At 34.6% G+C, this 18,051-nt stretch overlaps 1 protein-coding gene across 1 annotated transcript; it reads right to left on the reverse strand.

Annotated features, from left to right (window-relative positions):
* Positions 1-410: 410 nt before the first annotated feature.
* LOC131928379 (uncharacterized) lies at positions 411-12,975 on the reverse strand. The gene is made up of 12 exons (XM_059284392.1): positions 12,873-12,975; positions 9,289-9,677; positions 8,516-8,601; positions 7,793-8,006; positions 6,740-6,852; positions 6,535-6,568; positions 6,120-6,286; positions 5,102-5,251; positions 4,480-4,660; positions 3,419-3,572; positions 1,954-2,045; positions 411-855 (listed from the first exon to the last, which is right to left on the reverse strand). Exons 2-12 carry the CDS (start codon positions 9,646-9,648, stop codon positions 775-777), a joined length of 1,632 nt encoding a protein of 543 aa, XP_059140375.1. The 5' UTR covers positions 9,649-9,677; positions 12,873-12,975; the 3' UTR covers positions 411-774.
* Positions 12,976-18,051: the final 5,076 nt, after the last annotated feature.

Consider the following 18,051-nt stretch of genomic DNA (forward strand, 5'->3'; position numbering starts at 1 on the left):
ACTTTTACCCTCCGTTAAACAACAGACCCAAATTAAAAGTGAATACAATTTTACATACGTTTTAGTGAAAACAAAAATACATTTTTTTTTAAAAATTGCACTTAAAGTAACGAAACATTTGAAATAGTTAACGAAAGTCAATTAAGATGCATTCTAATACAATATTTACATAGAAAAAAAGGATTATACAAATATTTATTTGGCATTTAATATTTTATGAACAGGTTGTGCAAGTAAAAACAGCTCAATCAAAAGCAGTGATGTGATTATGCATAGTTATAACTAATATGTAAACTATATTAAATATTTAAATTTTTATTTTAAAATATATATTTTATAATAAAAAAATTTTATCACTTCAGAAATACACTTAAATACTTTAAAAGGCAAGATAAAACTAAAATAAAATGTTTCATATTTAATTTCAATTGAGGTGTTTAATCACAACTTAAATGATGAAAAAACTCAGAAAAGCAACAGGTTGCAACACACAAAATTTGTTCATAGTTAACTACAACCATAATATTAATCAGAAAAATAAAAAATAAAACAGTTTCTGAATTTTTATAAACAAACTTAATATTTCCATAACCAGGGTAAGATAAAACACTGACGTTTTTCCTTAATTTATTTTACTTTTTCTAACATTTTTGCCATTCCAAATAAGAAGGGGAGACAACCCAACAATTAGACCAAGAGATTCTCGTCAAAGGATGACCTCAACCATGAGCATTACTAGGTTGAAATTATTTTAAGCTGTTTTGGTGTTCAGTTCTAGAAGAGTTTTCTCTCCTTGTTGCGACTCTTATGTTTGCTCAAGATTCCAGTCTCACGTTGCTCTGTTTCCAAGAAACCCTGGATAAACAAATTGGAGGTGTTAAAATATTTGGTAATTAATTAAACAAAGCCAGGGGAAAAAGTGGATAGCTGCATTTTGAAAATTTTAGTAAACCAAAAAATAGTAAAAAATAAAGTATATCTAAATTTAATATGACAGTAAATGAATCGGGCTAAGTTGGATCAATACATTACAAGCACGCAAAACTTTTTTTAATAACACAAGCTTGAAATACACACAAAAATTATTTTTTTTGAATTGTCTAGTATTGGTTTGGATAGAATGTTTAAATAAATAAATTGAAAACTAAACTGCAGAATGTCCCATATATGACACAACTTGAGAAAAAAAAATGTTATAACCTGTTTACTTATACCCCTGTATTGATACAAATAGGACTATGGTATAAAATACATCTGATACAAAATGCAATTCACTTACATGTTTTAAAATATCAGTATTATTTTTTAACATAATTTTTTAGGATACAAAGAAAGTATAATGTCATAGTCAGTGCTTCACACACATACTGTGAATTTTCAGTATGAAATAACTGTGAAACTTCTAAAAAATATAATTAATTATTTTTCTGTTTTTTTTTTCTAAATTGGTAAAAGTAAACACTAGACCTTCTAATGTAATTTACTAATGCAAATTCATTTATTAAAACAAAATTTTTGGCCTTTATATTAATAAGATCACTTAGTAGAAAAATCTAATAATTCCTTAATTATTGAAAAAGTGGTGTAATTAATTTGAACAAGTGTATTTTGCAAATTAAAAAGTTATTCATTATTTTCTCTAATCTAAAATTAAGTACATTTTCTATCTTTATTAAAATAATATTCCCCTGTAAAGCTATCAGTTATGATAATGCATAATTGTGTTGGCTTTAAAAATAAAAGAAAAAAAGATGAGACATTTTACTGTGTCTACTAAAAAATCAAGGGAGAAAAAATAATTCCAGTTAACAGGGAAAACAGTTTTGGACTTCACTTTACTTAACACGTACTTCTACCTCTATAAATCCCTATTTACCTTAAAGCCTGCCACTACCTCTCTAAATACCTATTTACCCTAATGTCTACGACTACCACTGGTAAATCCCTATTTACCTTAATGGCTGCTCCAACTCCATTTAAGTCCAAAAGAAATGTGTCATGACCATATAGAGAGTTTAGCTCATAAAAGGTTACCTGTTGGTTACCTGAAAGGAAAAGTCAGATAGCTCTGGTAAGGTAAACCATCAGCTAACTCAATGAGAGGCAAGATAATCACATAATATACCTCGGGTCAGAAAATCACTTAATATAAAATGTAAGACAACAACATAATATACCACTGGTTAGAAAATAACATAATATACCACAGGGTAAGAAAGTCACATAATATACCGCAGGTAAGAAAGTCACATTATATACCACAGGTAAGAAAGTCACATAATATACCACAGGTAAGAAAGTCACATAATATACCACAGGTAAGAAAGTCACATAATATACTGCAGGTAAGAAAGTCACATTAAATACCACAGGTAAGACAAACAATGACATAATATGCCAGGTCAACGACAAATACTGAAAAGCCACATTTGCCCGAAGGCAGTTTTCCCAAATGGACGTTGCAGGAATGAGAGCACATGCTGGAGTGAGACAACTGCTTGAATGGACATAGACCAAATGAGAAAAATGGCTGAAAGCAACTTGCACGAATGACATTTGCCCAGATATAACTACATTATAAATATGTATGACACTTGGATAATTAACAGAAACCTAAGCATATAAATATATCAATTTGGTTGGATTTTTTAAATTTATATTTTATGTTTAAAAATTGAGAAATTGCTGTAAAAAAAGGAAAAATCTTTTTCTTTAACAAATATTCAAACATGCATGAAGTAATCTCATATGAAAAAAAAATTCTTTATTAAATTTTATAAATAACATTAAAACATTGTATGAGCATCTTGATTAGTCAGGGTATAGAGGTGATTTTAATAATTACTATGCAGTGTAAAAGCTCCTTTAGACATATAACTAAAGTGCTGATGTTTGAACTTGTTTGTTAAGCCAATGTTGTTGGTAAGTTCACAAAAGAATAAGGCAAGTATTAGGTGGTGACTAATAGTCAATAAATTACAAATTGTTTAGACAATAGTTTTAACTGATCACTTAAAAATCTAATTAAATTTTCTATAAAAAGTAAGATAAAATGGTATTTTTAAATTGTTTGATAGCTAGAAAAAAACAATAATCCATTCTCTTGTTTATCACTGACACATTTTATGCTTAAACACAAATTTGTTTTTGTATTTTTAACATGATGTACACATCTGTACACCAATTTTGATTCTTAAAATATTTTCTGGCTATCATCCATTCTGGAAATTGGCCTTTTTAGGAATTTTGTCAAATATGGGCAATTTGTCCATTCCAGAAAAAGGCCTTAATTCAAACAGCATTCAGAGGAGTGTCTAGCTCCCAACATACTATAGGTAAGACAATCACGTACCACAGTGACATTAACATTGACATAAATCAGGCACAGACCTGAAGAGTAACAAAGTAGGTCACCCACCTGCTGCCTGTAGAGCAGCTGCCAGCTCCCTCTGTTGCCAGATTGGGAACAAGATATCCGTCTGCACACCAATCACCATGACAGGGCACTTAACTCTGGACAAACCTTCATTCAAAGAACCATAACCCTCGGCAATATCAAACATATCCATAGCCTGTGGGAAAATAAAATAAACCTATTATCATACAACAGGAAACTTAATTTTGATAACTGATTTTAATTTTAAAACAATAAATATGCCCAGTAAATTTTATGCATATATATTACTAAAATCCTTTTTTTCCCCCAAAATCAAGTGTAAGGTTGTTAGCAGAATTGGAATATTGGAGAAACATTAATGTTATTTCTAGACATGGGTTAGGGATGTAAAAAAAGCAAGATATACTAGGTTATAATTAACAACAAATGACCTAACACCCCTTTATTTTTAACAATATTTCATTATTAGGCCCTTATGGGAACATAGGCAATGTAATTATGTAAACATATATAAACAATTTTGACTACATAGTGGGAAAAAAAGGAAAATAATTTTTAAATTGGATAAGAGTATTAAATTGATTAAAGCAACAACATGATTATATTTACATGTTAAGTAAGTCACCATATTTTTTTAAAAAATACGTAACTGCTTGTTGAATGTGAAAAATATTTGTGTAAAAAATTGAAATTAGAAAACAACATTAAAAAAAAAAGAACTACATTATATGTAATTAATTATTGGTTTAATCAACACTTCAACTTGGTGACTAAACTTTTTAAAAGCTGGATGCTCAAAGCAAAGTTATTTTTCCACATTTTGACCTCACCCTATTTCACAAATGTCAGAACAAACCTGATTCCCCTCAGTTTGTGTAAACAAGCCTAGTGATTAATTTAACTGGGGCATAAATGTATCTCCTTTTCTTGTTGCTAATGCGAGCTAGGGTGAAGATTTTTGGTAAACATGGATGAGTTTCTTATCTACACTACTAATGGGTAAACAAGATATATTTTATACTATAGTCATTAAGGTCAAGGTCACTTAAATTTGACTGGCAGGGGAGGTCAAGGCCACTCACCTTGGACATGTAGAGGAGAGAGTTCGGGTCATATTTAGTGCTGAAACTCTCCCCCTGGTGCTCCAGGTATGACTCGATGAGGAAAGTGGGGCACAAAGATGGCGGCTCATCGCTGATTCTGTTACGGCCAAACCTCTCATCCCACTCTGGTCCGCTCCTGTATGTGATCGTTGCTATCTCTCTAGAAAATTTTAATAAACTTTTTAGATATACAAATTCTTTACAAAAAATGACTGCAATATGTGCTCAATGCAACAACAACATCTACAAATATCTCAAAACATTCACATGGTGCCCGAATAAAATACTAAAGACTTATTAGTTTTGCAGAGGCTAAATATTTTAGACTTAAATGCAACAATGAATATTGTACCAATATAGAAAGAAAAAAGTATGATAGAAAATAAAGTCTATTAGCAGAGTGTGCATGAAATAAAATTTTGCAAGGGTTTATTTTCGGAGAGACTGTTTTACAAATATTGCATGCTACACAGTTTGGAATGATATTCATGGTAACTAGGGGGTTATAGCTAATGGCAAAATGGGTGTTGCTACAACTTTTTTATTATTAGGTGTTAAAGTATTGAATCTATAAACCATATTAGTGATGTTGAGCACTCACCTCGCCAGTTTCATGCCAGTCTTTGGGTATGCCTTGCCGTAGTAGTGTCCATTGTTCCAGTTGGGGTCGCACATGATGCATTTCCGCTGCAGGTAGCGCATGGCGATAGAGGAGGGGTGGGACTGGGCACAGGATGAAATGGTGACGAACCTAAAGAAGAAGTAGCATAAGCAAAAATTAGCGTGGGCTAACAAGACAAACATACTATGATGGTGAATATAATAATATAATGATGTCCAGTTTAAATGAGTATGGCTAATCTGAGAATGGCCAATACATGAGGATAGACCAGCATGTATTTTGAAGTTCATGGAGTGGAAAACAATGGGTTCTCAGGTAGAGACTGTACAAAGTAATCAGGAAATATTTCAGACCACCCGCCCCCCCTCACCGTCAGTAGGTTGTAAGATGGCCCAGATCAACTCATCTAGTTCTATAGCCAGAAATACAATTGGATTTGGTCACCAACTTAATGCCTGCCTGCTTGCTTCCAAACTCATGACAAGTAATTATATATGCTGAATATCCGAAAAAACTCAAACAAAAACCATAAACAAAAATAAATAAACCGGGAGTGATCTCCCCTAAACTTTCTCGAATATTCTTATATAACTTGGAATATAGACATGATTTTTAATTACTTAAACTTTTAAAAATAGAATAGAATCTCATAGAAAAAAGAATTGCGCACCAAGCGAACACAAAAAAAATGTGCATAATAGTGCGCAATATTATTAGCACTTTATAAATTTACATGAGTTTTTTTGAGAAATCGGAAATAGCGTAAATTAGTACTTCCGGTCAACGGAAATTACTCAAAATTTGAAAGAAGGTAGACAATTAGATCTTTTACTTACATGTGAAATTTCATTGATCTATCTGAAATAGTACTCAAGTTTTAGGCTTTTGAAAATTTCAAAGTAGAAAAAGTACCATCAACCTAGCTGTAACGTATAATCGAGAAAGTAAAAACATGGCATAAACAAAAACATAAGCGTGCAACAAACTTTTTTTTTACCTCCCGACTCGATCAGGGAACGAAACAGCTGACTGCAGAGACAACATCCCACCAAGGGAAGAACCCACACAGCTGTGCAGCCGGTCAATGCCAAGGTCATCAAGCAGCAAGAAAATTGCATTGACCATGTCTTCGATTCCAATAATTGGGAAAGTCGTTGCATAGGGCTGAGGACCAACAATTTTCATAAGGATAAAATATTTTTTAATTTGAATGTGTGTGAATGTATTTGTATATATACATACATAGATTTATAATATTTATACATACATATATAACTATATCCATATATATTATATATATATTTATTTCTATATTTAGATGATCAAGGGGCTAAGTAAATCAAATGTTATGATTACAGAGCCAACCCTAATCCTTCAGGGACTATTGGTTATTGTTATTTAAATTTGCTTACCTTATTATTGCAGATGTTGATTGATGAAGGTCCCCTATGAGTATTAAAAAAATGTTTTAGCATAATACACTTTTTTCTTAAAGAATGTACAACACAGGACATAGGCTATTTAGGACAGTACATTATTAAATGGTAGGACTTACAAAGTCCTTACCTTAAAACAAAGGACACAGACTCTACAGGACAGTATATTATTAGAACTCACGAAGTCCCGTAGCACCCTCCTAGGTTGTTGGGGCAAATGACAAAAAATTTGTTCGTGTCGATAGCGCAGCCATGGCCAATAAACTTCTCCCACCAGCCTGGCTTCATGTTGTCCTGGAATTTTATTACTCATTTTTTTTATTGAATTATTAATTATTATCTCAACTCATCTCATGGTTAATTATTGAAATGTTTGTTAATTGGCGTTAATTGAAATTGATTCTAGTGAATGGGTTATTACAAATCAGAATGTTACATTTGTTTTTGGTCAATGTCAAGATAGAAAGAGGTTTATTGAATATGTTGCAGAAAATCAAAATTTTGTTCACACTACTACAAAACAACACTATAAAAATAAAATCTTTAAGTTAATTTTAAGTTAGTTTTCAATGAAAATTAAGAAGTGGGTCAAAATTGAGTAATAAAATTTCCCACAAACCCATAGACAGATATTCAAGTAAAATCTTATGATATAAAAATGTAAAGTATTTACAATAAATACTTGAAATAACAATTAATATATAAACTCTTTAAAACCATAATGACGCTCACAGGCGTTGACATGCTGGCCTGCCATACCGTAACAACAGCATTTTTTTAATACTGCGAAATTCCGTTCAATGGCCGCGTCTAAACATTTACATCGCCACATTAGTATTTATACTAAGACTAATCCTATCCATGATTTTTGTAGAAAAATGAACATACTTTCATTTTCTATGAATAAGAACTCATGAAAAGTAATTCTTATCATTAATTTTCCTGACCGAAGCATATTTTTTTGCCCGAAAAAATAAACTCTTTATTTTTTCTTCAATAAAACTAAGTAATTGTTTTCTTCAATAAATAAAAAATTATTTGAAATTTATACCAGTGTGCAGGGCATTCAACTGCGGTTAATTTTTTTCATTAATGTGTGGGGTTTAAATAAACGGGTAAAAAGATATGGGTCCTTTAGCCACAGGGGTACTGAAAAAAAGGAGTAAAAAAAAATAATTCCCGTAAAACTAGAAAATAATTATGGGGTTAAAGAGTGTAACATTTTTGTACTTACCACCGAACTCCGGGCATGCGAGCTGGCTGACAACCCAGCCAAGACAACCACAGCATTGGACTTGTCCTCATTCAATTTTCCCCAGGTTTCATAGGCAACGTCCAGCTTTGGTAAAACACCGTTATTTATTTTCAGTGAGAAAGGTTTGTGGGAGGAGAATAGCTTGTAGCCTTTTGTGATGTTGTCATACTCTGGCTCTGGGCCTGTGTTCTTTCTAGATGTCAAACACAGGAGAAGTGTTAAATAACAGATAAATCTTGCTTGAAAAAAGGAGAGTGTAATCTAATTTGAAAATTAATTTTTTTTAAATTTAGTAGTTAAATCCCTTAAATTAAATTTCATTTACAATACTTTATTCTTGGGATTTTATAATTTTACTTCCCGAATATTTACTATACAATTTCATACAAAAAATGAGTCTTAAAATGAATGTATCTCGAAATTTAGAAAATATTCTCCAACACTAGGAAATATCCTACAGCGTGGACAAGACTTCACTCTTTTAAAGATTACGTTTTAAAGAGGCATAAAATCTTTATTTTCAGCACTAAAATTTTAATTTTAAAACAAATTAAGAAAAAAAAAACAACAAATTTGAAATCAAAGATTACTTTTTAAAAAGGCATATAATCTTTATTTTCAGCCCTTAAATTTTAATTTTAAAACAAATAAAGAAAAAAATAATTTTAAATCATGTCCATAGAAAAATAAACACTAACTTACGCTCTGGCCAGACAGGGGAAGCTGGTGTCAAGTCCTTTAAATTGGGAATCTTTAGAAAATAATTCTTCAGCAACTGGAACAGCAACCTAAAATTAAACAAATATAAAAACTTTATTAATAAGCTTTTAAATGCACTGACAATTCTTTTAAAATTAATAAAACAAACCTTTTTTTTTAAATTTAAAAAATCATTTGCTAAAATAGGTTAGAGATTTTATGAGTGACCATAAGAAAGAGAATATATTCAACGATAATTCTGAAAGCAAATGGAATATAATCATCTACATTAAAAAGAATTCTTCCATTTTTAAACCTGATGGTCCATGGAGTGGGTTCAACTATTACTGTGACCTTGGCATATAAAGGGATAGTGTGTTCCCAGCCGCCTCTACTTTCCCTATGTTAGGTACCCATGAGAGCTGGGTGGACTCAGGGACGTTCTACTGACTTGAACCCGGATTCAAACTATTGACTTTTGGGTTAGCAGTCTAGTACTCTCCTGCTAAGCCACGCTGTCCTACTCTACAGTTAACATACTTAAAAATGGTGACTTTTTTTTTAACCTCGATCAGATGAAGTAGAGTTTACCTGTTTCAGGGACATTGGCATGACAAGGGATAGTGTGGTCAACACTATGCCTTACCACCTTTACTTTCCGGTACCCATCAGAGCTAAGTGTACTCCAGAATGTCCTAAGGATCCAAACTCAAAACTTTCGAGTTAATAGTCATTCCCTCTACCATCCCACAACGGTGTCCCTTAAACATTTTTACCTGCTTCAAATTACTTGTCATTGGCTGTTCCTTAATCTTCACTGACGCACTATCTGTTGCAAAACTGCGTCTACAATCTAAGGATACAACACCAGCACTCCTGTGGCATGCCAAAAACTTTTTCTGCTGTCTACTTAGCTGACGTGTCACAGATCTGGAATTCCCAGCAAGGGATTTGGAATCTAGCGCCAAAACCGATGGCTGTGAAGAAATAGACGGCCGCGCTGGTTGAGAATGGTGTTGTAATCTGCGAACCACAACAGCTAAGTTTTTTAGACTGTTGAGACATTGCCAAGTGTCAGTGAGAGGCTGTAGAGATAATCTGTGCCAAGTTGATGCTGCCAGTGATGTTGATGCCATTGCCGAAAGCCCAGTGTTATTAAGCTAATCTTAAGCATGGAAGAAAAATTTGACAATTTAGTAAAATAGTTGAAAATACAAGTACTATACACTATTGAACACTAATGTAGGTTAGTGGAATGGAAATTATTTTAATAAAACCTAAGTTACAAGTTAAATATTAAATTACAAAATATTTCTTCAATACATCTGGTCTAGCATATAGGCCTATAAATAGACGGCCCTAGAGTTAAAATTATTTATTTTTAGGCCTCAATAACCCAAAACAGCCTAATACTAATTATAATAATAAGATATTGATAAGTTATCCAATAAAAAAAAACCTATGATGTAAGACATTCATTCATTGTAGAATCTCAGTAGTACTTAAAGAATTTACTCAAAAGTCATTAACCAAAAATATCTAAACACTAACAAAGACGACGTGGTGAATTGGTAGAGCTCATGACTGCTGGTCAGAAAGTCTCAAATTTGGATACCAGGCCTGTGTCATTGTGACCCCTCTGAGCCCACCCAGCTCTGATGGGCACCTGACCCGCATTAAAAAGGCCAAGGACGCTGGGCATAGTGGTGACAATTCTACTCCTCTGTATGCCAAGGTCACGGAAACTTGATCTGCCTTATGTGTCTTGGGTATGGGAGATGATGATGAACCATCTAGCTAGGCTATTTATAATTACTAATTTAATAATCAATTAGGTCCTATGCTCAATTTGGATGATTTTTAGATACGGATGTCCGATAATAGACTCTTCTATAAAATAGGTGTGTTGGGTTGTTACTAGTATTGTAATCTCGACTAATTTTATAGTTAGAAATTAGGGTTAGGCGTATGGTAGGACTAGGGTTGGGGTTAGGGACAAAGTTAGCATTGACTTTAGCCAGCAATGTGTGTATTTAGTTAACTACAAGTAACCTAACATCCCTTTATTTAAAGAAGATTCTATTATCGGACACTGGTATAAAAATTCTCCCTAGATCTAGTTGAAATTCTAGATCTTGATTAATCTAGTCTAGATCTAGAATCAATCTGAATCTACTGAATTTAGAATCTAGATTCTAAATCTATTCTCTCTAGACTCTAGACCTACTATATTATTAATTTTTTAGCCTAGGCCTAACTAAAAGTAGTATTAAGTTTAACCTTCTCAATCAATAGTTCAATAGTAACAGAGTAATAATAGTAATAGTAAGTAAGTAAAGTTTCCTTTCAAACTTGACGGTCTATGGGGCAAGTGAAGTAGAGTTCACTTGTTTCTGTGACCTCTGCATATAAAGAGATAGTGTGGTCAGCACTATGCCCAGCCGCCTTTACTTTCCCTAACGTGAGTTAAGTACCCACCAGAGTTGGGTGGACTCAGGGACGGTCTACTGACTTGAACCCGGATTGAACTCGAGACTCACAGGTTAGCAGTCCAGCTCTCTTACGCAAGATCACTCGGTCCCGCAATAGTAATAGAAAAGGCCTATAAGACTCATAGTGTGAGTAATAACACCTAAGTGACTACTCGGAAAAAGATTTTTCGCCCCAACGTCTCCACCTAGTCTGCAAAAGTTAGTTCTGCGCATGCGCAGTGATCTATGGCTAGGGTTAGGGATAGGATAAGGGTTAGGGTTCTGCGGTTGTAAACACATGCATGCGCAGTACCATCGAAAACTTCGCTGCGAAGGCAAGTGGCAGTTTCTCTCCATTGCGCATGCATATCTTTTTCCGGCTAGCATCGGCCTAAGTATTAGACCCTACTATAACTACAGAATTATTTAATTTTAACTATAAGTATTAGTATTAAGTATTAGGCCTATAAATAGTAATAAAATAGGCTCATATCATATGATATATGTATATAATTCTCTAGTTAGGCCTATTTTAAGTAAGTGTTCTTGGTAATCTATTGTTTTAGGTGCGTAAAATCGTCCGAGGCTTGTAATGTGCGAAAAAGTTGCCTCATTGTTAAGGCTTTAATTGAAGTATATTGTGATATAGGCAGTATTTGTGTCAAATATTATAGATAACAGAATAATAAACCAAAATCAATGGCTAAATATATCAATTAAGGCTAGAAATTAACTTTAAATTAAACAGTGTTTGCGAGCAAGATTTGCTATATAAACAGCAGCCATCAGTAAGTTAGAGTGGTTTCCCCTGAATCTCCCACTATACTTCTAACAACAAAAAAGTTAAACAAGATGACTGCTATAGCTGCTATACTAGGCTATAGGCTAAAGTAAATGAGCTTGGTTGTATCTGATAAAAACATCACTAAATCTAGTCTTAATATATTACTTAAGTTTTAATACAATATTGTTGAAAAACATGTGCATTAATGTCAATGAAACTTTGAAACATGTTTGTAACTTTCAAAACATAGGGGCCTAAATTGCTAAATCCTACTAAAAATGTGAAATATTGTTAAAAATTTAATGAGTCACCTTTTTTTCACATCACTAGTTTCGGCCGATTTTACGTACCTAAAAAACGATAGATTACCGTATTCTTAGGCTATAGCCTACTTATTCTATTCTAAATCTAGATATAGATCTAGATCTAAGATCTAGATTTCTAGATCTAAATTTAGTCTAGAATCTAACTCTTAAACTCTAGAGATCAGGAAGACTTTTAAACTTTTAGTTTTACTTTTATTTTTAAGACAAGTTTAGTTTAGTAATTATTAATTATCAGTAATGCCTACTCACTCAGTACTCAGTATGAAATGAATGAATTACACTTAGGCCTTAGGCCTACTTGTCACTTAGTCACTTAAACTACAAACTACTACTAGATCTAACTAGATCTAGATCTAGATCTAGATCTAGATCTACAGACCATTCATTAAAACATGAAAAGCAAATCAAAGCAATGTCATCATCACGACACAGATTAACTAAGTGTACACGAAAAGTACACGTGCTGAGTGCATGTTTGGTTGTCTGCTAGCCTAGGCCTAGTCTAGTTGATATTCACAATGACTCTGCAAATAATGGTATAAATATAGCATTGTCCCATATTTCCATGGGCGTTTTTATTTTTATTATTTAGGCCTAGCTTGAAGTTTAAAGTTATCCTGTACTGTAGAGTCAAGAGTTCATAACGTTAAAAATGTCGGAACAAATAATAAATAGATTATAGATCTACATGTTACAAAGAATTACGATCCAGTACATTAATGTTTTAAATAATATTCAACTTAGTAATTTGAATTTTACAAGCAGTGTATCATCCCTACCTGTAACACTGTTAGAAGTCGCCGATGAAGGTTGTGTCTGGGTTAAAGTTCACAACCGCGAAACATAAACATTCACGCAACCCAGGTATGATCACTTGGTTTTTCCGGTGCAAGATTTTAACATTAAAAAAAAAAGAATCTGTCGCTAGGAACGCTAAGTTCATAGTTGTTAAACACAAATTATATATAGATCTAGAGTCTATATGGAATAATTTTTAGGCCTACTTAGTTTTCCAGTTAACATTATACTATGACGTAGCTCTTATTCTTATCTGTGCACTAAACCACACATCATATGTAATAAAAAAAAAGAGTGACTTAGTTGTACTGAAAATTAGAAAGAAAAATTAAACGGGAGTGATATCCCCTAATCTCTCTTGTATAATTATCTTTTGTGAAAGCCTATAATTAGTAGGCCTATATTTAAACTATATTAGTTAGGAGGTCATCCATTTATGACGTCCACAATTTTTATTTCAATTCCCCCCCCCCCCCCCCCCCCCCCAGTGGCGTAGCTAGGATTTTCGGGCCCCTGTGCAAACATTATTTTTGGGCCCCTACGTCTATCTGTAAACTGTGTATTTTATACGTATTGTGTATTTATACGGCATTATTATGTAGTACCCCGTAACGTAAAATACCTTTGCTTTTACATAACTTTTATGTAAAAACCAACTAAAAAATTACCTGTAAGCCTGTAACATTTAAGTAACCTAAAACAGTAGTGTAACAGGGCAGGGACCTCACAATTTAGGCGTGACACCATGACGAAAACTCGTAAAATTTATTGTCAAAACTATGTTTTATTCAGTTAAAATAATAAGATATTAAGGAGAAGGGGTAACACTCCACCGGAAATGCAAAATTGCTGGATGGGGTGGGGTGACACTCACTAAACCAGTGTTTCTTCCAGACTTTTTCTCCAGGGGGGGGGGGGGGGCTTTTGAAAATTTCGGGGGGGGGGGGGGGCGGTCTACATTTTTCGGGGGGTGGGGGGGGGGGGGGGGGTAATCCCTTTCTCCGTTGTGGACGTCCACACAAATTTAGTACACCTCTCAAAATTTAATTTCAATTTACTTTTTCAATAACATGTATTGTGTAGACCCTATCGCCTGCTACAGTAGAATCTAGAAAGCAGAGATATAAAGAAAATGTGTATGTTTGACACGTCAAAGTATTAACATACTATTTATTGACATGATTTTCCCATTAACGTTCATCGCGCGTCTTCAAAACTAAACGGCCCCGTCAAAACGGCTATATTGTCTAGACGACAGCCCCCCCCCCCCTCTCAAAAAAGGTGCCTGAAAGAAACTTTGGTGTAAACCTACTCACTGTGTAGCACAAATACCACTATGTGTAACCTGCACATTATCACCTACCTGAGTCAAAAGACACAAGTGGGCCTATATATGCTATAAATACCTCTTTGAGTAACATGCGCACAGTCCTATACCCAATGGGTTTACCCTGTGATTAATGGGTAACACCCACACTATACCAGTATGGGTATAACATATTACTACGGTTTTTTCAGACTTTTGTTATTTCGGAGGGGGGGGGGGGGGGGGGGGGGGGGCGCTAGGAAACTTGCGGGAGGGGCATTTGAATCTTCAGCGCGGGGTTTCGGGGGTTAGACTAAATGTTTTTTTTTTTTAAATGTCTATTAAAACTCAATATTTTCTATTTTATCGGTGGACGGTTGACGTGTTTCAGGGAGGCAGTGCCATCCGCTTCCCCCCCCCCCCCCCACCCACTTTGGGCTTTATGTTCCATTTCATTTTTGTAAAATACATATATCCTTGTACAAAACCGCGCACACACATTACACATTACACACTAGCTTTTTCCGTTAGAGAGAACGTTGCTCGGACTACACATATAGGCGACACTTCTCCATTCCCCATCATATAACATCAAATGAGACAAATTTTAACCACTGATGCTTATCGCCGAATCCAAGTACCGCCAGAGTTTCTTCCAGGCTCCGCCCCCCCCCCCCCATAGAAAGTCTACCGCCCCCCCCCCATAGAAAGTCTACCGCCCGCCCCCCCCCCCGGTGGCGTAGCTAGGCGACGGCGGGTGGGGCGGCCGCCCCGGGCGCCGACCCTAAGTGGGCGCCAAAAGGGGTAGAACAATTAATTGAAAAGCTCAATTTAAGCTAATTTTAAGCTGAATTATTAAAATATATACAGTCAAAGTTAAGAAAATAAATGACTTCAATTCGTTTCACATTAATTTAACTGTTTTCTATATCAATTTCGTGGCACCGAAATAGAAAATCCATTGGAATAGTAACTGGTAAGAAGCTCCACAAACCTTTCCAATTTATTTACTTTGGAGGAGGGGGATGGGGATTTTTAAAAAACGGGGGAGGGGCGCTTTTTCAAAGACAGGAATAACTATAAATAGAATGGGAGGGAGGGGTGCAAAAATGTATATTCTGCCCCGGGCGCCGGAATCGGTCGCTACGCCTCTGCCCCCCCCCCCCCACACGAACGAGATGGATTTTATATAGTAAATATACACTTTTACTAGTATCCGCCCCTCCAAAAAAATGTTGACCGCCCCCCTCCCCCCCAAAAATTTAAAATGCCCCCCCCCTCGGAGAAAAAAGTCTGGAAGAAACACTGAGTGCCGCTAAATCATACCTGGATAACATGTGCAGGACTTATAGGCTTTCCTGTTACAGATTCTATTACAGTCTGAGGCAGAATCTTTGGCCTAGTCGTCACGCATGGCCAAATACTAGCACGGCGGAATGTGGGCGTAAACCCGGATCGTCGAAACGGAAGTGCTTAAATTTAAAAATGGCTGTTACTTTCGAAATTACAAGGCCTATGCGATTTAAAAAAAAAAACTATCATAATTTTATAATACTATTATAATTTTATCTATATTACATTTAAGATCCAATTAAGTAAAAAGCAACATTTTATATTAGCCCAGAAACTATGTCAAATTCTTTCAGATTTTCCAATACTTATTCAATTGACCCCGATGTGCCAATATAGTGTGATTTGTTTTACGTTAAAAGAAAAAAAACAACAACAGCGAATTAAAAAAAAACTTTCTAATATAACATGTGCAACATCCATTATAATATAGACATACAACATACTACGATATAAAAATAGGCCTACTTTGGCAATAAATAAAAATTAAGAACATTTCAGGATACGGAAACAACCAACATAATATAAGTCCTATTTGTTATTTATTTAATCATTGAACATTATCTTACTTCAATAAAGTGTATAAAAGGGAGTGCACAATTACAAAACACAATGATACTTAAAAGAGGTTAATTCCCTTTAACATTTCAGGTATAGGAATTTTTTTGCTAAAAATGTTTTGAGAATTTGTTCAAAGGAGACTATCACGGACGATAACTCTTAAAACCAGGAGTAAACATTTCAAGAAGGAGACATTTAGATCTAGTGACGATCGTTTTTTTCGGTAAATTTTTTGAACAACAATATAATAAACATAGAATGAAAACCCCGTCATTAAAACGACTGTTTTACGGCTAATGATAGGGCGACTATGTAAAATGGGGTATAAGACATTTAGATATCATCATCAGTGGCGTAGGCAGGGGGGGTGGTTAGGGGGGTCATAACCCCCCCCCCCCCAAAGACCCCTCGGTATATATAAAATATATAAAAAGTATAAGGGGGGAGCAAATCGAAAGTTTGGGGGGGGGGGTGGTGCAAATCAAAAGTTTGTCCCCGGGTAAAAATTGGACCCCCCCCCCCTTGAGACGATCCTGGCTACGCCACTGATCATCATACACAATGCGAAGGGAGGGTCGTTTGCAGTATAAGAATGCACTAGCTCTACAAATAAGGACACGGAATTGCAATCGTCTTCATCATGCAAGTGTAATAATCTTTTTCAGTTTGTGCCCATGACACATGGGGTAGATGAAGTAGAGTTTCAATGACTTCGGCATGCACGAGGACAATGGGATCATCACCATTTTCATGCATCAAATGTGTAGCCAAATAAAGGAATAGATACAGCACATGTGTAGTCAAATAAAGGAATAGATACAGCACATGTGTAGCCAAATAAAGGAAGAGATACAGCACATGTGTAGCCAAATAAAGGAATAGATACTGCACATGTGTGGCCAAATAAAGCAACATATACAGCACATGTGTAGCCAAATAAAGGAATAGATACAGCACATGTGTAGCCAAATAAAGGAATAGATACAACACATGTGTAGCCAAATAAAGGAATAGATACAGCACATGTGTAGTCAAATAAAGCAATAGATACAGCACATGTGTAGCCAAATAAAGGAATAGATACTGCACATGTGTGGCCAAATAAAGCAACATATACAGCACATGTGTAGCCAAATAAAGGAATAGATACAGCACATGTGTAGCCAAATAAAGGAATAGATACAACACATGAGTAGCCAAATAAAGCAATATATACAGCACATGTGTAGCCAAATAAAGGAATAGATACAGCACATGTGTACCCAAATAAAAGAATACATACATCACATGTGTAGTCAAATAAAGCAATAGATACAGCACATGTGTAGCCAAATAAAGGAATAGATACAGCACATGTGTAGCCAAATAAAGGAATAGATACAGCACATGTGTAGTCAAATAAAGCAATAGATACAGCACATGTGTAGCCAAATAAAGCAATATATACAGCACATGTGTAGCCAAATAAAGGAATAGATACAGCACATGTGTACCCAAATAAAAGAATACATACATCACATGTGTAGTCAAATAAAGCAATAGATACAGCACATGTGTAGCCAAATAAAGGAATAGATACAGCACATGTGTAGCCAAATAAAGGAAGAGATACAGCACATGTGTAGCCAAATAAAGGAATAGATACTGCACATGTGTGGCCAAATAAAGCAACATATACAGCACATGTGTAGCCAAATAAAGGAATAGATACAGCACATGTGTAGCCTAATAAGCAATACATACAGCACATGTGTAGCCAAATAAAGCAATAGATACAGCACATGTGTAGCCAAATAAAGCAATATATACAGCACATGTGTAGCCAAATAAAGGAATAGATACAGCACATGTGTACCCAAATAAAAGAATACATACATCACATGTGTAGTCAAATGAAGCAATAGATACAGCACATGTGTAGCCAAATAAAGGAATAGATACAG

The sequence above is a fragment of the Physella acuta genome, unplaced genomic scaffold, assembly GCF_028476545.2.
Source record: "Physella acuta isolate Inbredline_101_S28 unplaced genomic scaffold, ASM2847654v3 ptg000090l, whole genome shotgun sequence".
Classification (NCBI taxonomy): domain Eukaryota; kingdom Metazoa; phylum Mollusca; class Gastropoda; family Physidae; genus Physella; species Physella acuta.